The sequence below is a fragment of the Heterocephalus glaber genome, unplaced genomic scaffold (genome assembly GCF_053883595.1).
Source record: "Heterocephalus glaber isolate CG9 unplaced genomic scaffold, H.glaber_assembly_v1.0 deba00001553, whole genome shotgun sequence".
In the NCBI taxonomy this organism is placed as follows: domain Eukaryota; kingdom Metazoa; phylum Chordata; class Mammalia; order Rodentia; family Bathyergidae; genus Heterocephalus; species Heterocephalus glaber.
The window spans coordinates 9,081,214-9,104,919 of NW_028258344.1; the positions used below are offsets into that span (position 1 = coordinate 9,081,214).

General features: G+C 35.0%; 1 protein-coding gene across 9 annotated transcripts in view; it reads right to left on the reverse strand.

The window, feature by feature from the left end:
• Cyp7b1 (cytochrome P450 family 7 subfamily B member 1) overlaps nucleotides 1-23,706 on the reverse strand; it is a 189,628-nt gene that overhangs the window by 27,135 nt on the left and 138,787 nt on the right. For all 9 annotated transcript variants that reach the window (XM_087190398.1, XM_087190393.1, XM_087190399.1 and 6 more), the window contains one exon: nucleotides 922-1,058. In XM_087190398.1, the coding sequence (XP_087046524.1) occupies nucleotides 922-1,058 (137 nt within the window). The remainder of the gene's footprint in view (nucleotides 1-921; nucleotides 1,059-23,706) is intronic.

Consider the following 23,706-nt stretch of genomic DNA (forward strand, 5'->3'; position numbering starts at 1 on the left):
CAGTCAGGTGACTCAAGCCACACCAGTGATTACACCAGAAATCAGAAGAATACAAAAGAAGGAAGAGTTGTTACTTCCAACCATTAAATTCAGGGGAGATTTGTCATGCAGCGATAGATAACTGATACAGCGAGATAACTGGCATCTCAAAAGAGGTCCAGTTAAAAACATTTCAGGTTCTTCTCTCAGTCCTATGATATAATCATGTTATTTGGTAGAGTAAATATTTTTATGGAAATTTAAATCACAATAAACATTTCAAAATAGAGAAAATCATTCCAGACCAGTGTTTGCTAGGGGCTCAGAGGTGGGAAAAGAAGAATGAGTAGGTGGAGCACAGAGATTTTAGGATAGTGAAATCACTGCATATGGTATCGTAATGGTGGGGACATGACATTATGCATTTGTGAAAACTGAAAGGAAAACACAAAAAGTAGATTGCAATATAAAAATGGACTTTAAACAATGTGTCGATATTGGCGTATTAGTTATAATAGGTGGGTCACACTGATGCAATGTTAACAATTAGGGAAACTGTGATGAGGGAAGAGAAGGTGTATATGGAAACTCTGAGCTATCTGCTAAATTTCCTGTAAACCTAAAACTGCTCTACAAATAAAAGCTCACTAAAAATACAGTCTAGTTCTTTTTAAGCCCTTCTTAAATCCAAGCCAAATTTAAAAAGATGACAAATGACTGCAAGAGACTGGGGTTTTTTTAGGTACCACCAAGAGGATTCTATTATTTGTTTTTTCATGTGATGATTACTGGACTCAAAAACATGGTATGCTTTTGCATCAGCTCTGCAAATAAGACAATGTTATAAGAATATGCTGTTCTGCCTATAGAAAAATATAAAGACATTAATGAATAAGTGAGAAACTGTGACATGTGTAAATCACTCATTGAAGTGCTTCTTACCCCCAAGAAGAACAGTGAATATGTCACCATACTGCTTCTGCAGAGTTCTTATGAAACCTAAAGGATCTTTTTGGAACTTCATGGTCATTCCAAAATAAGGAAGCCAGCCTTTTATCAATGGTGGTTCACCAGGTCGCCTATAAAAAAAAAGAATGAAAAGGAGAAATCAAATTACTATCTTAATACCCATATTTGTCCACTCTAGAAGTAGGTTGCATGAATAGAACAGCTTCTTTCAATTCTCTTCTTTAACGGTTCTTATAGAGTCACAGAAGATTTATGAGCTTCTTATATTAAAGATTTATACACTCATGTATGGATGGCTGTGGAGGAAGCAGTTTAATTCACAACTTTTGCTGAGCAACTTTTGAGAAACTTTGGTTCAAGGCTTGAATGGCTGCTTGACAGTTAAGTTGTAACATGCTTTATTTCTTTTTTTATGTGCATTTTCTCATCACTATAAGTAGTCAACTGTAGACCAGGAAGTCCATGGCTAATGGCATCTCCAGGAAGTTAACTCACCTGTTTGAATAATTTTATGCAATTGGTCAATCTGGTATAATGCTGATAAATATCAAATGGTCAGATGCCTGTTTTTCTTGGTCTTTCACAATTCATGTTATAAGTGCTGCCTGATAAATTTAGTCAATAGAACCCAAACCTAGTTTGGAGTAACATTTGTGATTGCCTACTATGAGCTTGGTGAGCTGTTAAGGACTAGGACTAATCTAAGATCTAGTTAAGCTGCTTGTTGAAAATCATGTAAGCAACATATTTCAATTATTGGTTATTTTATTTTACATTAGCTCAATCAAACTAACCCCACCTCATTTTAAATCCAAACTTATGCATAGGGATTTATATTTTTCCACAAATGTAGATTATGAATTTTTTTAGTTTGAAGAAATCTTCAATTATATTGTTATACATCAGGGCTTTTGGGGGATGATGCATTATGGGTTTTGAAGTTTTTCAAGCCACTTATTTATTTAATTATTTATTTATTGTGTGATTTTTGTGGAATTTTTCACTGATGTTATTTAGCAAAGATCTTGCAATTATATGGCGCCTTTGGAGTTTTAGTGTAATATTTCATTTTTGCAGGGAAGAGATCTCAGGATGAAGACGTCAACAAATCTGCAGTCATGCAACTGCATAAAGAGAAGCTGAGCACCGGGATCCAAATCCTGAAGCACCACAGCTCCACTCTGAAGCTCCTGGGAACATGAGTCAGTCAACCTATGAACTTCGTAAAAAGTAAAAAGTAAAAAAAAAAAATTAAATCAAAGCAGCTCCTGGCCAGAACTGACAGACACATGCAGTAAAACATACCACCCGTGGAATCTGAGAGCTCTTGCTGTGCTCTGGGTGTTAGATGTCTGATAGCAGTTGCCAAAGTATACAGCTCTTCATTATCAGATGTCAATTAGACTGGAGTTGCATAATCAGAAGAGGGACAATTAATAAATCTTGAAAAATATTTCATGCTCTTGAGAACAATGAAAACCTCAAAATTATTTTCATGAGTTATATATTTTGGTATAGTCTTTTACGATGGTTTTAGTTGAAACTATAAATGAGCAAGATTACTTGTTAAATTTTACTAAAAATGTCACTTTTTATATAAAGCATCTCTTAAAATGCCATGAATTACAAAACAAGTTTCTTGTTTTTTGATCTATGATTCTAAAACCTTGTATTTCAAAATTTTTTCCTAGTCATTTATTTGGTGTACTCAATCTGATTTAAAGTAAAAAACAAAACAAACAAACAAAAGCCATTTTTATCCTAGAAGGGATTACAACAAATATTCAAAAGAACTCTGATTCTCTAGTCCATCTGTGAGATGACATACGACATGCAAACCATTTTGATTAATCACAAGATATTACTAGCTCAGATCTAATCAAAGATCAAGATTATGATCATGTCAGCATGGACTTTTATGTATCTGGATTAACTCTACAGAAGCTTTTATTTTCCTACAACTCAACATCATAGAATTAAATTAAAAAATAAACATCAGATCTTTCAGGGGGAACAAATTAAAACAAAATCAATCAGAGTGTGACAGAAATCAGATTTTGTTTTTTCTTTTAGAAGATAATATATCTTAATGGTAATTTGTAAATTATATGGTGCTGTTTACATAGAAATAAAACAAGAAACATGGCATACAATTAAGATCTTATACTTCATACTTTTTCTTATCATTTTCTTGAATATAGTCTTTAACAAAAGACTTGCTTTTTGAAAAATTAAAAGAAAATCAAGAAAATATTTATAATAGTTGATTTTATATCCAAAGATTAAACAAGAAGAGAACCCACTTACGACTGCAGAGTAGGATCCACGTATTGTAAACTATCACAGCCCACATGCTATCCATCCACGCCTCTTTCAAATCTGAAGTTGGTCTAGCTCACAAAATTTCTTTTCAAACTATTAATACTTTTCTTTGGTCCACATTAGCTAATGTGTTTGGTTTAATGTTGCATTGTGACAAAAATTTAGAAGGGTTTTTGGGTCATTTAATTTAATTTAATACAACTAATGCCATTCTCTATGTTGTTATTTGATCCAAATCGGTATTCTTCACGGGGCTTCCCCAGAGAAAGAAGATGGGACTCTGAAATCTACAATAATATTAATGTTCAGAGTGAGGGAAGCATATTAGGAAGCCATTTTATTGTTATGAAGATGAGAAGGTCATCATTTCTTACAGCTGTGTTTATTTTGGCAGCAGTAGGCTTAAGACTATTAAACGCCATGTCACAACTGTGCATTGTTTCAGGAAAAAATGTGCTAGTTCAACTTATGACCCATTCAAGATGGATAACAGAAATTTGTCTTCATCAATATATTTGTAAAAATTATTTAGGGAGGAAAATCATTGCCATAATGATCCAAAAAGTCCTGTTAACACATGTTACAGTGCAAACACTGCTATTTGTCTTCCTCATGTTCAATGACTTTGAAAATGAAATATTCAATGCCCATTGCTGAATGAGAATATAGTGTGTGTTGGGGATGATCAAATTCCAAAGTTTGAAAAAAGTAGCTCCTAAAATAAGGATTGGTATTTGAAAAAAATTTACAGTTCATACCCTTTCTTCATCTCAGTTAAATAATGCACACTTTCTCAGATCTTCTCACTAGTATTTAAAGGACTACAAGGACACATGAAAGAAATGATACATATTAGATCTTACAAATGTTTCCAGAGATTAAAATCAAGTTATATATATATGCACCATTGCATAAATACTTAGAATTTCTTCCACATACATGAAAGGACACATCTTAAAATTTATGAAAAATATCAAGTAAGTCTAAATTATATGGAATATAAATTTGGATATCTGGAAATAAATACTGAAGAATATTGGAAATAAATATTGAAGGAGAATCTAAAAACACAGAATGAATATTAAATATAAAAAGCTGTTTAATACATGCCCCTTTAGTTAAAAAGAAGGACAGTGACAGTTAAAAGAGTAGACCAACACCAAATACTTGGTTTCTTACAATATTTGAGATTCATCTTTATGCAGCATCTACACTGAAATTTGTAGGTGTTATGGGTGAGATCTGAAATGTGTCTGGAAGGCAACTCGATAATGGGGGTGCTATAATCCACTGATGAATCCATAGATGAATGTGCTCTTAGGAGGTGGGGCGTGGTTGGAAGAGGCACTTTACTGGGGGTGTAAACTGGAAGGGTGTATCTGCCTCCCTGGCTCCTCCCTTTTTTCTTCTGCTTCTTGGCTGCTATGAGGGGGCATTTTTTCCTCTACCCAGGTCTTTCCACCATGCTTTTTCTGCAGGTATTAGGTATTGTGTCTCAGCAACAATGATAGTGACTAAAAACAAAAAACAAAAAACAATGATGGTGACTAAGATAGTTGGTTAAAAAACTTGGCTAATAACTGTTGCACATTACTCTTATACATTGAAAACCAAGTGCTACCCACAACAATCTATGTTTATTTAAATAATTTAATCATTTCCTTTATTCCTCCAATCATTCTAGGCTAAATGTCTAGAGCACTACATTTTCCTAAGTAGTGAGCAATCTTTAGACATGCACACCAATTCATTAAACATAAAATTATGTACCGATTAAAAGTCTTTAAAGGCATTGTTATTACTATGTCTTTACTACTTACTACTATCTATAACACTATATTAACAATTTACTGATTTTCTTAATCAATGAAGATTTCTCTATGTGCATGGTTAGAATTTCAGAAACTATACAACTGATATACATTTCAGTATCTGATTGCAATATTGACCGTTTGAGCAAACTTTGTTACTGAGGAAGGCATTTTTGAAGCTGCTTTGTTTTACCTTTCCTTGACCTACTTTGGAAGCAACTTCACTGGAAAATTAAATTTACCTCATAGTGTCTCTTAGAACTGAATTCTTTGAATACCCACTATTTCTGGACTCTGATGTGGGCATAAGCCTACCTAAAAATGCTCCAACAACTTTTAATAATCATGCTTTTCTAGATAAAGGGGACAAGGGATCTCACTGCAAAGATATAGATGGGAGATCCCAAAGAAAGAGAAGTAGATGGAAGGTATGGCACACTGTTAGGATACAAGCAGCTTCAACAGTCTCATGAGAGGTGAGGTGGTGCCAAGGAAGCATGGACCATAATGCAATTCTTTGGATATAAAAGAGGTGGGAGTTACAACCAGCTGAGGACACCTTAGGTAATTGATGCAAATATGCCAATCTATGCCCAAAAACCTAGCCAAGGAGACACCTCGGGGAAGCCAGAAAAGATCAGTTTGTACATCTGCAAATAGGACATACCAGAAAGAAAAGGGAAAAGGAATTTTAAATTTTACTTGATGTGTATAAAAAAGATTATGTTTTAAACTAGAAGAGACTCAATGTTTCATTGGAAACATTCAGTATTTTCTGCTATTGCTAAAAATATAGGTTTATGTGAAATTTCAGTTATGGAGAAATAAAGTTACATTTCCTTAGCATCTGACTCATACTGGGAAATTTTAAATCTGGTATACTAGGTAGATGCTCAGTATCTTCACCTGTGAAAATAGTAATGCCACCCCTAAAGGTATATCATTTGGATTGAGATAGCTAGTACACAGAGAAAGATGAGATTTTCCTGCTTCTTATGTATTGTAAACAGATGCATGTAACTGGGTGTGCTCACCCTTTTGCTGACTGAAGTGTTTCAGTTGTCAAACCTTTCTGCTTGGCTATATCTTTCATGGAGTTACATGAGTTTGAAGCACCTTTCTACTCTTTGAATCATTGGCTAAATGAAATTGTTACAGGCTCGGATACACAAACTGATTCCTTCAGATAAGCAGGCAAAAAGACACTGCAAAAAATTGGGACTTCTCAGGAAAAGAACTACCTTTGTTTATTTCCACTTTTTTCCTTTTCTCATAGTTTTTCCTTTCCCTCTTTTCCTTTCCCCTTCCCCTCCCTTCACTCCTTCATCTTTGGACCTTTTTTCCTATTTCAAATTATCAATTATTCATTTTAATCATTTTAACCCTTGTTTACACTATCAGTTTCTCATACTAGTGAAACTATTCGGTATTTACACATGTGTGTCCTATTTATTTCTCTTAAGAGTATGGCCTCGATATGCATCCATTTAGCTATAAATGACTCTAGTTTTTCATTCTTTATGGCTGAGTAGTACTCCATTTTATAAAAAAAACACATTTTCTTTATCCAGTTTCCAGTTAATGGGCACTTGGGCTGCTTCCAAGCTTTAGCTATTACAAACTGTGCTGCTATGAATGTGGGTGCACATTTATCACTGTGGTATGATTCTTTTAATTCTCTGGGGAAGATACTCAGCAGGGGAATAGCTGGGTCAAATGGGACCTCTAGTCCTAGTTCTTTGAGTTATCTCCATACTGACTTCCACAGTGGTTGCACCAGTCTGCACTCCTACCAGCAATGGAGAAGGGTTCCTTTCTCCCCACACCCCTGCCAGCATTTATTATTTGTTGATTTCTTGATAGCAGCCATTCTTTCTGGGGTGAGGTGGAATCTCAGGGTTTTTTCATCTGCATCTCTCAAATGACGAGTGATGTTGAACATTTTTTCATATATTTGTTTGCTGCTTTTACTTCGTTGTCTGAGAAATGCCTGTTCATTTCAGATGCCCATCTTTGAATTTGGGTGGTCTAATTTTTTTCAATTCTTCATATATTCTAGATAGTAGTCCTTTGTCTGAGGTACAGCTGCTTAAAATTTTTTCCCATATTGTAGGTTGTCTCTTAGCTCTGTTGGAGGTTTCTTTTTGCAGTGCAGAAGCTTTTTAATAAGATGAGATCCCAGTTGTTGATTCTTTGTGCTAGTTCCCATGCTACTGAGGTTTTGTTCATGAAGTCTTTTCCTATGCCAATGTCTTCAAGAGTTCTACCTAATTTATCTTCCAGAAAGTTTAGTGTTTCTGTCTTAATATTTATATCTTTAATCCACTTCGATCTTAGTTTAGTGCATGGTGATAGGTATGGGTCTAGTTTCAATCTTTGGCAAGTTGAAATCCAGTTTTTCCAGCACCATTTATTAAAGAGGCTATCTTTCCTCCAGTGAGGGTGTTTGGCTCCTTTGTCAAAGATGAGGTGGCTGAGCATGTCTGGAGTTGTTTCTGCATCTTCTAATCTATTTCACTGATCCTCAGGTCTATTCCTTTTCCAGTACCATGCTGATTTTATCACAGTACCTTTGTAGTATAGTTTCAAGTTGGGGATTGTGATACCCCCAGCCATGTCTCTGTTGCTTAGAATTGCTTTAGCTATTCTAGGTCTCTTCTTGTTCCAAGTGAATTTTTGGATTGTTTTCTCTAGTTCTGTGAAGTATATTGTTGGAATTTCAGTTGGCATTGCATTGAATCTATATAGTAGTTTTGGAAGTATGGCCATTTTCACTATATTGGTTCTTCCTACCCAGGAGCAAGGGATGTCTTTCCATTTTCTTGTATCCTCTTCGATCTCTTTTTGCAGGGTGCTGTAGTTTTCAGCGTAGAGGTCTTTCGCTTCCTTTGTTAGGTTGATTCCTAGATATTTCATTTTTTTTGGATGCTATTGTAAAAGGAATTGTTTCCCTAATTTCTCTCTCAGTGAGTCTGTTATTTGTGTACAAGAAGGCTATTATTTTTTGAGTGTTGACTTTGTATCCAGCTACTCTACTGAATCTGTCAATTAAGTCTAGAAGTCTTCTGGTGGAGTTTTTTGGGTCTTCTATGTGAAGTGTCATATCATCAGCAAATAATGACAGTTTAACTTCTTCTTTCCTATCTTTATTCCTTTTATTTCTTTCTCTTTTCTAATTGCTGTGGCAAGAACTACCTTTGTTTAGAAGCACAACTTCATTGATGTGTTTGATTTTTGTGACAAGGTGGTTTTGGAAAGTTTTGGTCTAAGAGATAACAAGATTGCTCTGCATAAGTGAATAGGAATTTGGATGGAAAAAAAAAAGAGGAGAGTGAGGGGAAGTCCAGGGGACTAGCAGTGAGCTGGCAGTCTCTGAGGACAAGGACCTTAGTAATGGAACTTATAGGAGCAGAAATGACCAAACTTCAACTCTAATATGTTCTGAGAATTCAACAGAATATTTAGCTCATCAGAATCTTGGAGGTAGGAGAAGGGTCCTTGGTCCTCACACTCCATGTAGGTTAGAAATTTCAGACATATTTATTTAAAATATTTGTATAAATAAATGTCTATAGAAATCAAAGGGTACAATGATGTCAGTATTTGGAGAACTGAGTAGAAGTGAAGAGCTGCTGAAATAGATGAGAGGAATGCCAAACAAGATCTGTCTTCTTATAACTCTTTGAATTGAGAAGCCCTACTTTGAGACCTTGAAAATTACAGATTGTTTGAGAAAGAAAATAAAAATTTAGACACTTTTACAGAGTCTGATTTTACTGTTCTAGTTGTGTATTAATTATTAAGCAATCATAAACCATTCACTTAAGGGAAATGGAAAAAAACCTCCCATACACTCTCAGTTTGAGACTTCCAGTTTCTGGCCTAACATGTAAGGATGGTGAGGGACATCACTTCCATCTTCACAAGAAAAAAACCTAAACAAGCTGAAAGTAAAGAACTGTTAGCTCCATCACAGAATTGATGTCATAGAATGAACTGTCACCCTGAAAACAAGAAGCAGGTGAATACAGGGAATCATAGCTTACTGGGGACTGAAGCTGCTGCTGGTGCCATAAGCTAGTGCAAGTATTTAAAAGGTAATTGACTTACTCTTGAAGATTAGCAAGGAATATCATGAGAAGGGGAAAAAAATCTCCCGGAGGCCCACCCTTCTGGAGACCTTCACAGTGCTTACACAAAGAGAAATAGATATTAATAGGAATATATTTAGTAAAGAAACTTAATTAAATAAAATAATCTTCCATAGCAGAAAGTACCAGGGCCAGATGGTCTCATTGCTGAGTTCTATTAAACATTTAAGGAGGAAATGGAACCATATCTCTACAATCTACTCCAGATAATAGACACGATGTCTAACACCAAGACCAAAGCCATCACAAAAAGGAAAAATTACAGACCAAAAAAAGAGATAAAAATCCTCAACAAAATAATAGTCAATTGAATTCAACAATATATAAAAAGAAGTATGTACCATGAGGAAGCGGAATTTTATTCCAGGTATTCAAGGGTGGCTCAACATTCAAAAGTCATTTAATGCAATTCAATAACTCAAGAGACTAAAGAAAAAAATCATCTAATCATATCAATGGAGAAAAAAGTATGACAAAATCCAACACTCATTTATCTTCTACCACTTGCAAAAATCAACTGAAAATGGGGGAAAAAAAGGTTTAAACTTAAGTCCCCAAACCTTAAAGGTCCTAGAAAAGCACATAAGGAGAAAGTTTTTTGACACTGTATTGGCAGTGGTTTTATGGTTATAACACCAAAACCATGAGCGGCAGAAACAAAAATAAATAAGTGGGACTACAGTAAACTGAAAAGATTCTGCACAACAAAAAGGAAGAAAATCAACAGAGTGAAAAAGCCACCTATACAAGGAGAGGAGATATTTGCAAACCATATATCTGATAAGTGGTTAATATTTAAAATATAAAATATGTAAGAAACTCCTATAAATCAATAGTAAAAATCTAATAACTTGATTAAAATATAGGCTACGAACTTGAAAAGCTATTTCTCCAAAGAAGATATACAAATAGCCAGGAAGTATTTGAAGAAATGTTCAAAATTAGTAATTATCATGAAAATACAAATTAAAACCATAATGAGACATCACCTCACCTTGTCAGGAAGGCTATTATGAAAACAAGTGCTGGTGAGTATGTGGAAAAAGTGGAACCTTTGTATGTTGTTGTTAGGAATGCAAAATGGTACAGCTGCTATGGAAACAATATGAGGTTTTTCAAAAATTTAAAAATATTCAATTACAATATGATCCAAAAATCCTACTTCTGAACATTTATCCAAAACAAATCAGAATCTGGAAGAGAAATTAGCACTCCTATGTTTATTTCAAGGTTATTTACAATAGTCAAAATATGTAAACCACTTAATTAGGTATCGACAGATTAATAAAGAAAATGTATGCATGGAGGAACACTGAGTCTTTAAGAAGAATATTCTGCAATATGATGTAACATGGGTAAACCTTGAGAGCATTGTGGTAAGTTAAATAAGTCAGTTACACAAAGACAAATTCCATTTATATGATATCTGAAATAGGCAAATTCATAGAATAAAAGCAAATGATGATATTAAGTGGTTAACATCATATTGAGCCCTCTCGGAGCTTTAAAAAAAAAAGGGAATTGGCTATTTATGTGCAGACCTTAGGAGATCTACTTTTAAGGAGATATTATTATAGCTTTAAACCAGAAACAAAAATGTTCCCAAAATATCTTATAGGTCTTAGTTTTTAATAAGGTAACTCCTAACAGCTATAATCCATGTAAACAAAAGCTCTTTGGACTTCTCAGTAATTTTTTAAAAATAAATGATCTAGAAACAAAACAGTGAGAAGAAAAAAACCCCCACTATGGATCAGGCTTATCCTAGGTGGGTCTATTTCTCTCTCTGACCTCATATGGAGCTATTTTTACATAATTCTGAGGACTGATATGAATCCCTGGTTGGGCTGAGGTTTACCTTTCTAGCTCAGGATGCTGGTTTTCATGACCTGGGAGACTTAAGACCAATGTTAAGTATCTTCCTTTAAATCGTGGAGTTTTTGTATTTATTAACTTTTTTTCACTTTTTCTTTATTCTTTTAAAATATTTTTCCATTTATTCATTTTATTTTCATTTCTTCTTTCTCATTTTCTTTTTTCTAAATCTTTCTGTATTTTTTCTCTTTTCTTATTTTTTTCTCATTTTTGCCTTTTCTAAATAGTTTATTAGCTTTCATTTTCTAAATAGTTTATTGCTTTCATTCTTGTTTGGTATTATGTTTTTATTTCATTATACAGGTCAGTTTTTCTGATGGACTTTGAAAGTGATTTTCTTTTGAGATGATTTGGATCAAGTTTATCAATTTTAAGCTGACTAGGATATATCATGTTTTCTAAGCCCAGCAGTAAGTGCACCATGCCGGTCTTTACCATGTGGGATGAAGAAGAGACTCACATTGCCAAAACCTGGCTACTTGGGATTACTGGGAAACACACTTTCATGAGGGTGAAGGTGGCCCAGCACATACTGACCTGGAATGAGTTGGATGTGAGTAGACCTACCAAGGACAGAGTCTAGACACTATTCCGCAAAATCAAATTATTACCCAGCACTGCAAAATTATTTGAAATAATGGAAACTGAAGTAACACTTTACTGTGTCATAGAGTATACAAGTAAAAGAGAGCCGTTCAATTACTGAGTAGGTCACAGGAGTGTAAAAAAAGAGAGACTCAAGGCAAAGTCTACCAGATGGTGTCCTCTGTATAATACTGCCACTAGGAGGCTACTGTCTACAGGGACCTAAAAGAAAACCTGCTCTTTAATGCTGTCAAGAGTATCAAGGTTGCAGACTTTAGCTTCAGTAATGAATCTACCTTTGGCGACAAGCTTGATACCTTGTGTCACATGCTTTTTGCTGCTGCCTGAGAATTCTTTGTGGACAGAAGAGCTGGCCCTGCATCAGATGTGTGGACTGGGGTCATCTCATATATCTTGGAGGGCTATCCCTACTTTTTGATGGGCAAAATTTATAAAGGCTGAGGGAGTGGTGTTGAGGGGGATACAGCACAATCTCTTCTACTTGTCCATGGAGTACAAAATCCTGTCCTCAAAACTGCTCGCCCTCACCCCTAGTAAGAGAGGCACGTTAAAGCAAAAACACAAAACTTCCCTGGATGAGTATAGCTCACGAAGATGAAGAACTTGAGCCACTGTCTGACTGCAAAGATCCTGGTGCGCTGACTGAAGGGGTGGGAAGAAGAACTGATACGCCATGAAGGTTGTAAAGATTGTCCAGCCTGAGTCCATATTAGCAGGCAGAGAAACCTTAGAGTGCTGCATTACAGACACCTTACAGAGTCCATCAACATTTACTTTTCTGAGAAATCTGTTTACAATATAATTTTAAGTACATAAAGCAGTAATTAATCACAGGAAAAACAACATAATATTATGTTCCTTCAACAATATGGGAATATGAGCGCAAAGAGAAAGGTCTTGCGCACTTTACCTCAAGATGTTAATGGTTATGATTTCTGAGTGGTGAGATTAAGGGGCTTTAGACATTGGTATCTTCCAGTTTCCACACGACATGGTCATAATGATTTTGAAGAACAGTTGACTATTTTATAAAATGACTCTCCACTTAGATATTGTCTCATGATTAGATTGAGGTTGTAACATTTTGGAAAAGATTCTTACAAAAGTGATTTGCCTTTTTCAGTACAATGTTGATTTATATTATAAAGACACACTAGTTTAGTTTTAAAATGAAATCCATGGACAGAGGTTTTGTCTTCAGAAAAGTACTGATGGAAATAAAATGCACTCCAGGGATGAATCAAAGGCTGATTCTAGAGACCAGCTCAACATTTCTAAGGCAGGTGAGTATAGAATCAGCCTAAAATTTGCAATAAGGACAAGCAGAACCCTCCAATGTGCACTCTGAGAATAAGGAGTAGATACTAGGGGTCAGATGCTGTAACTTTAGAAACTCTGGACACATAGCGCTGCTCAGGAATACCCTATTCCTTTCAGCAGGGCCCAGGGGACAGGGTAAGAGCAGGAAAAGTTGGTTTCTCTGATAACCATGAGAGGGAGTGATGCTCTTCAAGCTAGGGCCCACTGTTGCACAATGACAACTGAAGTTCCTGATTGTCTCTTCAACACTGCACTCAGAGGAAGAAACCTGTGAGTCTGATCACAGAGTCTCTATTCCCTTCCAAAGCCCTAGAGCATCTCACTGGTACAGATAGAAAACAAGTTAATTTCCCTCCTTGTATATGATAAATAATATATTCTTTAGGATCCTCAATTCATATGTTGAACATAAATGATCCACTTAATGTTTGCTTACTGCAAGAATCAGAACTACTATAATCTTTTTTTTAGGATGAACACTAATCCAACTCTGTTTAGAAAAATTATGCAATTCATTACCATAAGTAATCTCTATTGTACCCTGTGCTTAACCTTCATTTCTTTCCAATCCTATAATCTTGCAAATCCACCGGTAGTATGTGATCAGCATCTGGTGTTCACACAACCTCTGCCTCACAATAAATATATGAAAAATCCCTGGATAAAAAAGACAGTGTGTAGGCTATTATGATTTGAATCTTTGCTCTTTGATGACTTGTGTAGCATCTAGAAAGGTCTATGACAGCAAATAAGGTCTTTACTCTGGAAAGGTTTTGGCTGCATCAGGAAGGCATTTGATTTCAATCTTGACTGAATTTCCCAGTAGCAAAGATATTCAGCGTTTAAGTACTTCTGATCAGAGGATTAAATGTAATGACAATGTAAAAGCAAGCAAATCTGAATGGTCACAAATTTCTCCATTACAGGCATGGAATCAGAGCAAAACCAATACGAACATGACTAAATATATCTTCACACCTCAGAGCATAAATCGTCAAGCCATACGCCTACATCTTAAGCCATCAGTTCATCTATGGAATTTTGTGATCCAAATAAAGCTTTGTCTGTGGAATGTGTAAACTCAATTTCATTTGCAGATTATACTAATGCCTTGATCAAGTGAGTGACTTGCAGATACTTTTTAAGATAAATACCCCAAATCCCAAAGTAGCCACGAAAAATGTAGAATTCACACAGAAAAGTGCATTACAGATCTCTGTCCTTCTCCTCTTCCCTCTTCTCCCCTCATCCTCCCCTGCCTCCCCCTTCTTTGTCTTCTCCCCCTGCTCTCCTTCCCACCCCCTCTCCCTCCATCTTTTATGCTAAGACTGATGCCCAGATTCATACCATGGAAAAAATGTTAAGGTATATAGTTTCAAAAATATCATTTAAAACTTAGTTGATTCACAAGCAAGGAGACAATGAATGATCACACAATTGGAATACATTTCTTTATCAACTTGACCCTAGCTATTATTTATCATCCTTTTCCTGTGCATTACAATCCAATCCAATAGCCTCCTGATTAGTCTCATCACGATGAACCAGGACACTGGGGGCACAATGTGTGGCCCAGAGCCCAAGCTCTGTCAAATGCTAGCTTGGTGACTAATTTGCTTATTTTTGCTTCTGTTTTCTTATCTGTAAGGTGGACACATTACTGTACTTTCCTTATGTGAGAATTATATATGTTAATAAATTTAAAAAGCAAGGCAATGACTTGTACATGATAGACACTTTGTTATTATTAGCATCATCATCATCCTTGGCAACAGTAGCATTATTATTATTATTTCAACACTACTAGCTGGGATCATTTGAAGCAACAGGTCTAATCACAGCTTTGACTTATTTTTTAAACATTTTTCAATACAGTACAAGTTTTTAAGATCTTTTTTCATTTGCTTGAACACTTCCTTTATTTGCCTAATTTAGATTTTACTTTGGGGCTGCCATTTATGATTTGCTGATCAGGGATGAGGCACCAGAATCACCTGGTACTTTGAAAGAAATGATAATGCTTCTGACTTTGTATTCTCTGAATGAACACATTTCAATGGAAACAGAAGTGGCTCAGAAAAGCACTAGATCTTAGGAAAAAGCCAGTCAAAAATGTTTAAATGGCCTAGACAATTCTAAAGGAGGGAAATCAATTCATAACTGAAGGTTATTTCAAGTCCTTAATAAAAATAGAAAAACCATGCAACTGAATTTATAATTTCTGAGATGATCACTTATTAATTTACTTTACAGATAGGATTTGATTGGATTCCATGGAAAAGATATCAATTCTATTAACTCATCATTTCTTAACATTAGATTACATCATTTGATTTTGAAATATTTAATTAAAATTAGAATCCACAGTTTGTGGAAACTAAATTATAACAACACTAGCCCAGAAATTCTTGGTAATGACAATACAGAGATCAATGCCAATGATGTAGAAATGGATAGTCTGGTTATCAAATGGCATTTCATCAACTCAAGTCAATGAAAACATAAAATTCCCAGTGCTGCAGGACAGCACTAAAATTATCAAATGCAGCTTATTGGAACCATAAGTAAGGCAACCCAAAGGTACTCTGGGTTGCTAAGGGGAGAAGCTAATGAAAAGTATGAAGACCATTTGCTTTATAATGTGGTACGTCACAATCATATTTTAATACTAGATAAAATGTTAGCATAATAAAAGCTAAGAATATCTTTTCATTTCCCATACGCACTGAGAAAGGCAAAATTTGATCTTGTCAAAAGTTAGAGAGCTTTTGCAGAGATTAACACCTAACTTTGATGATTTTAAGTCACTGCATAAAACTATGGTTCCTTTAGAAAATCCACCATCATCAGTATTGGAACATGGAACACAAAAGGCATGGCATTCTATTTAAACACAAATAACTGAGGATTTCCAATTGAAAAAGTCTATTGGAGGTGACTTCTGATATAGTTTAAACATAATTCTTGCAGTGTCCTTTGGTCATGCTCTTCTGTCTTACTTGCACCTCCCTCTTTTTTGCAATATCAATTTTTATGTATGCCATTGTAATCATGTAGTATTGTTCAATTGGTCTTTGTGTTTGCCTTGTTTCCTAAGCACCAACTACTAAGTTATCATCAATGTCTTTCAGTCTTTTCAAAATTCTCAATATGGTCATATATATGATCCTGCAATTTTAATATAGCACCTCCCATTTTCAATCTTCCCTCCCTTCTCCTTCCCTCCCTCCCTTCCTGCTTTTCTTTCTTCTTTCCTATCTTTTTTTTTTTCAGTACTGGAGATTGAACACAGGGTCATCACACTAAGCTACATCTCCAGTCTTTTTTTATTTTTTATTTTGAGTCTCACTAAGTCCCTAAATTGCTCAGGCTGGGCCGGAACTTGGGAGCCTCCTGCCTGGGCCTCCCAGAGTGCTGAGATTACAGGTGTGTGCCACCACATCTGGCTCCCACCATTCCCCCTTTTGCTTCATTTAAGGAGAGAATTTCTTGACTTTATCCATTTCAGAAGTTATTTTATTCTATATTTATATTTCTAATTTCTAACAGTGCTTTTGTGTCCTCCGATTATGTCTTATAAAAATGACATTCTGTTCTCATTGTTTTTTTTTTTTTTTTTTTTGGTACAGAGATCAAACTCGGGACCTTGCGCTTGCGAGGCAGGCTGCACACCACCGCTGCTAAATCCCCAGCCCTCTGTTCTTGTTTTGGAATGACATTTTTACTCGTATTTCTACGATTAGAAAATTTAACTCTTTAGGACTTTTAGGACTTTTTTCTTCTGTTTCCTAAATTGTCTATTTTCTCCAAGTCTTTGGTTTTTTTTCTGTTTTTTGTTACATCTACTTCCTTTCATGATGGAAACTTTCCCTCATGTCTCATAATCATTAGCTTCCTTTCACATTTGAAGGAGGGCTCACTCTGTGTGTGTTGATGGGTCTGGCTGACTTTTTGATATGATAGTTGGAAGGTGACCTAGTCATTTGGATGAGCTAACTTTCTTTCTCAGTTACACGGATAAGGCTATATATTTTAATTTTATTTCACTTTGGGGATTTTAGGACTAGAACATGTTATACAAATATGTGCAAATATATTTTCTACAAAGAGTTAAATAAATCAATTTTGAATTTATCTTAATTATGATTTTTTGGAGATTACTGCCAAAGTCTTTTGAAGTAATATTGGTTGATAAAAAAATTTTAAGTTTATTTATGGAAATAAGGACAGATAGAAACTGTGAGAGAATTTTGGCTTTCAAAGTCAGGAAGAGGGAAAGATGATGAACTTAACACTTAAGGTGTCTGTTACAATTTTAGGATAATGAAGAACTTTATTTCACAGTGTTGCCCCTCACATTATTCCAACACTCCTGTAAGTGCTGCTAGCTTGTCTCAGGGACTGGATGGATTAGGAAAAACTGACAGGTAGAAACCAGAGTAAAGTAATATATATATATATATATATATATATATATATATATATATATGAATTTTTAACATATGTGTGCATGTGGATGCATGTGCATTTTAAACTGACCTGGAAAAAGTGATGTCCAAATCAATAATTTATTAATTCTCCCCACAGACCACTCCTCACAAGGCAGATGTCTAACTCACAGTAGGATAGAAAGGGAAATCCAGGGAGTCCAGAGGCTCTCTTCTCCTAGTTCCTCAGATACTTCTTCACATCTCAGAAATAGCTGCATTTTGACAGACATTTATACATCTACATAAAGCGTTTTTGTTTTTGTCCATAACAGTAGAGAACAGACTAAGAAAACAAAGAGCATGTTAGATTTGTAAAGGTCCGTGATATCATTTTGAGAGTTTACAGGTAAGCCCTCAAAAGAGTGGTTTAGTGATTATTAATGAACATTTAAAAATCCATTTTGCTTCTTTCCAAGAATTAAAGATACATCTTATTTTCACAGGGGTTATTTCAAAGTTTGAATGTGAAAGAAACAAGCAGTTTATTTGTATTTAAATATGTCAATGCTAAAGGCAGGGAAGTCTCCTGAAATTTAGAGTTAATATACAGGGAAGCCTCACAGTCCTATAATAACAGATAAGCAATATGCAATGAACAAAACATTAAGACAATATGCAAATGGTTAACAGATCCATGAAAGGATATTCAACTTCTGTAGTCTTTAGAGAAATTCAAATTAGAAACTGAAATGAAATTCTACCACACACTCACTACAATGGTTAAAATATAAAAAGAATGACTGTTCCAAGTGCTGCCAAGGATGAGGAGGAACTGGACCTCTCAGACACTGCTGGCAGAAATATAAAACAGTATAATCACATTAAAGGAGTTCAGTAGCTTCTTATAATGTTCAACATACATAAAATAATGTAATACTGTTTATGGTCCACTAATTCCACCCCAAGATAATTCTACCCAAGAAAAACAAAAACATATGTCCACACAAAGATCTGTATGTGAATGTGATTAGGGGCATTAACCATAATAGCAAAAAGCTGGAAATAATTCAAATGCTTATCACCTAGTGAATGAGTGCAAAATGTAGTACATCTATATGATGAACTATTATTCAGCAATAAAAAATGAATAAATAGCAAGTCATGCATACATAACCTGACAATATCAAGTCAACAATTTGATAATCTTCATAATTGTATTCATATAAAATTTCTACAAAAGATGAAAATAGAGGCAGGAGGCAGATCAGTGCTTCCTTTAGACATAAGGAAGGGAGAGACTAAATGCAAACAGGCATAAGGAAAATTTGGTGGATGATGGAAATGTTCTAAATTGGATTGTGATGATAGTTGCACAACTCTATCAATTCAAATGCATCTAATTAAGGCCAGGAATGGTGGTACAGGCCTGTAATCGCAACAACCGGGAGGCTGAGGCAGGAGAATACCTGAGAGTTCAAGGCCAACCTGGGCTACATAGTGAGTCCAAAGCCAGCCTCAAGTACATGGTGAGATCCCATTTCAATCCCCCCAAGTAAACAAACAAACAAACAAATAGATAATAAGATCCATTTAATAATACACTTAAAATGGATGACTATCATGGTAGGTAAATATCTCAATAAACCTGAAGAAAACATGAGGAACATTCTATGATTAATTTCATATTCAATGGTCAGATGTTTCTAAATGAGATAAATTACTCAAAATACTATTTAAATTTCTATTATTGGGTAAAAAAAAAAAGCAAGGATCAATCCCTAGAGCTTAAACATTACAGATGGTGTTAGCAAAATGTCTATATATTGTACTAATTTTAGATACTGCTGGCAATTTTTGTTATCATTTTTATATATGAAGAAGCATTTTTATTTTCCTATTTCCCAAGCAAAACTCTGTTCATCACTGATTCTGCAGAACAACATATATGACTTCTGCAAAATTCCATAAGTAGAACAAGGTCCTCAAACTGGATGAGACTTGGGAGATTTATCTAGCTCATTCTGTGATTCACAAGCAAGGAAACATAATCAGAGAAGTAAAATAAATCGCCCACAGTTACACAGCAACAAAGCAACAGAAAAGCTCAGGGGTAGGGCTTCTAACTCAAAATCTGATGAGCGTTTTCTCCACACCACACTATCCAAGGAAAGACAGGTACATGTCATGGTTAAGGGAGTCAACTTTCTGAAACTGGATTTTTTTCCCCTCTTTTCTGGTACGTTTTGCACTTGCAGTGAGCCCACAGGTGATAATCCTTTAAAGTAAATAAACATAAGATGTTATCTCCCATTGGGCAACTTCTGTTTGTGGCTAAATGAGCCAAGCTGAAGATACGCTTCAAATAAAAGACTCAGCTGGAATAACACAGCAAAGAGGCTGCTTAGCTTGAAAAGGAGTCTGGCACATAGCCACTGTGATTCATAAACTATAATGTAATAAACTTGTATGAACAAAAATCTAATTTCCATATTCAACACTAGTTACCTGAATGAGCCATATGAGAGTTAATTTTTGGAAACAACATTAATTCTCTAGAAACAAAATGAGCCACTCCATACTAGACAGAATATGGCAGCTAAAGGGTATTTAAATCTTACATTCCATCTATATATTTTCTCCACCTCTAGATTCCAAGAGGTATGTCTAGAAACTTTTAAATTGCATTTTAGTCTAGTTCAATATCTATTGTTTTACTCACATTTGTTGATAAAAATATACATGCAAATAATTAGGTATGTGAAAGAAAAGAAAATGAGGTTATCTGAGTCTCAGAAAATTTCAAAATCTATTATCACCCACTCTAAGAGCTGCATTTTTTGTAGAAAAGTGACAAAGACTTGATTTATGGCACCAAAGTTGTTAGAAAGTAGAAATAATAAATATTTACTCAAAAGATCCAGGTGAAGTAATTCTTACTAAAATCTTTATAAAGCAAGAAACATGAGGATTTGATATTGCTTCCACATATATGTTAAAGAAACTAGTTTAAGAGTTGGGATAGACTGTAAAAGGGTTCCAAATACTGACTATTACTGCCTGAAGGGGCATTATTCCTCAGTGCCTTAGGGATACACAAATAATGCCAAGCATAGCAATGTTACTTTCCTTGACCAATGAACAGTGAGCAAAGATACATGGCACTTCTCAGCATAAGTTTGATATGCCACCACACGCTTCTCCCTCTCTTCCAATTGCCACAAGTCAAAAAAATGTCCCACATGGAAGATTCTTGTGCTAGCCAACAATGGCTGATGAAAGAGCCAAGGGTTTTGTTTTGGGTAATAAGCTGCTGCTTGGTTTCTTGTATACCTACACTGATTACAAAATAAAAGTATCGCTATATATACTCATTATTCTAAACCAATGTTTTATAAATTTTGGTACAATGTGTACATTATGATATAACAAGTATATGTTTAGATAGATTAATCTGTAGACATAAAAAACTACAAGAATCAATACTTAACTTTTACTATGTTGATGTACTCTGATGTTTTCTCTTCTACTTTATTTTTTAATCTTTGTTGGAACAAACTAAATTAATTTTAAGTCTTTAATTTTTGATCAGTCTCTGAGTTAACATAGGTCCATAAATCTGTTTTTTTAATGTATATCCAGTCTTGATATTCCCTTGCCAAAGAAATGTTGTTACCTAACAGAAATAAAATAATATTTAATATACCTATATTAGTCACGTTCAAGATACTAGGACAAAATACCTGACACCAGCAACTTAAAGGAGGAGAAGTTCATTTTTGGCTCACAGTTTCAGGGGATTCAGTATATGCATGCTTGGCTAGCTCCAATGTAGAAATGACATGGTAGAGGGACATGGCAGAAGAAAGCTATTTAGGCTATGGCAGCCACCAAGAAGAGAAGGGAGGAGCTAGGGTCAAGAATACGCCCTTCCAAGTCACACTTGAAGTGATCTACTGCCTTCAACCAGGCCTTACTTCCTAATAGCATCAATCCACTGATGAGTATAGTGCCTCCATGATACAAATATGTTCCAAAAGCCACATCTCTGAACATATGAGATTTCTGAGGGACATTCTAGATCTAAACCACAACTATAACTGCCCTGATTGTGCATAATTATATTCAAATCCCCACAAGAAGGTGCAACTCTCACAATGGTGAATTCACCATTCTGCAGGATTTTCTCACATCCTTTCTCAATATATGTCATTAACATTTTATTTAGTTTGGTGTTTGTTAAGTGATGTGTTACAGTCCCTTGTTCATTATTATCTCTGCACCTCCATAAAGCAAAAATTTAAAATTCTAGTTAAAAAAAAATATCTAGGTCATTGTACTTTACCATAACATTTGTAGCAACTGGACAAATTTGTATAATTATCTTTTCTTATAATCATAATATTCATATTCAAAGGAGGCTATATTAAAGGTAATTTAAGGAGAATCATGGAGATAAATTTCCTACATGTGATCTAGAAGATGCTAGACAATATTTCTCAATATTTAGGTTCTCAGAATGCATATTGAATATCTGATAAATGAGAGATAAAATAGTAAACTGACCAGTAGATTCTGCATACTAGCACCATCAATTACCCGCCACAGAAAGTGATGTTTTAAAAATATAAGTGATGCCTTATCATAGCCAATAACAATTAACATCAGTCTTCCACATCCAAATGCTCTAAATTCTGTGCATTTTAAAAATTGTGGTTAAAAAATATGTAGTACATTTACTATCTTAATCATTTCTAAATGTGTCGTGTGAGAGTGCTAAGTACATTCACATTACTGCACAAGAGATCTCTATTTTAATGTTCTTCATCTTGACCACTGAAACTCTATACCAAAGAAACACTAATCTCCCTCCTGTTTTCCCCCTAGCAGCTCTTGGACATCACCTTTCTACTCTCTATGATTTTGACTGCTTCAGGTACTTCATATGAGTATAGTCATGCAGTATTTGTCCTTTTGTGACTGACTTATTTTGCTTATCATAATGTTTTCAAGATTCATCTAAATTGTGGTATATTACAAAATTTCCTACTTTTAAAGGCTGAATAATACTCTTTCATACATATGTACAAACCTTTTCTTTATCCATTCACAGATGGACATCTGGGTTACTCCCCCTTTTTAACTATCATGAATAATGTTGCAATGGATATAGAAGTGCACATATCTCTTCAAGATACTGCTTTACATTCTTTTGGATACAGGCCACCAATTGAAGTTGCTGTATCATATTGATAGAGGGGGAACAGATGCAACTCCTAAACTTACTAGATATCTGAAACTCAAGTTCATGTTTTCTAAAATCGAAGAATGAATTCTAGGAACAACAGAGGTTAAGAGTAGGAAAAATTTATTGGGAGAAAGCGTGTCTAAGAGAGACAGAAAGAGGACTAGAAAATGGATTGCTCACCCACCCTGTTTTTCAAAGGTGTTTTACTCAGCAACACCATGAGGTGAGGCAGGGTCAAGGTGGGACAAAACTATTAGACCCAATGGAAAATTACATGGTGGGCATGAGGTGGAACAAAACCATGACCAACCAATAAGATTACAAATATAGTCAACCAGGTAATATTGATTAAATGGGGATCAAATGGGAAAACAAGTCACGTACAAGGAATTTCTCCATTTAGAATATCAATTACAGCTATTCATCTCTAGCAGTACCTCTTTTCTTTTTCTTTTTTTTTTTTTTTTGGTACCAGGAATTGAACTCAGGACCTTGCCCTGCAGGCAGAGGCACCACTGAGCTAAATCCCCAGGTCCCTCTTTTCTTTTTTTATAAACTTAACCTCTTTTCTAATGCTAACCAGTAAATATGCCTCAATTGTTCTCCATGTTGGCTCCTTGATTGTTCTCCATTTTGGCTTCTGGCTCCTTAAGGGCCGGCCCTGTTTAACTGCCTACAAGGTATCTAATTAATTTATCTAACTACAATGATATGATAGTTTCATTTATTTTTTTGAGCATCCTCCATATTGTTTTCCCTAAGAGCTAGATCATTTTACATTCCCACCAACAGTGTGCAAGCATTTCAATTCCTTTGCATCTTTACCTCTTACCATTATCTGGCTTTTTGGTAGTGGCCATCCTGATAGGTATGAGGTGATACAGTTTTGTGGTTTAATTTAAATTCTCCTAATTATTATTAGTGGTACTGCACACATTTTTATGCACTTGTTGCCCATTTGTATTTATTCTTTAGAGAAATATGTATTAATTAAAGTT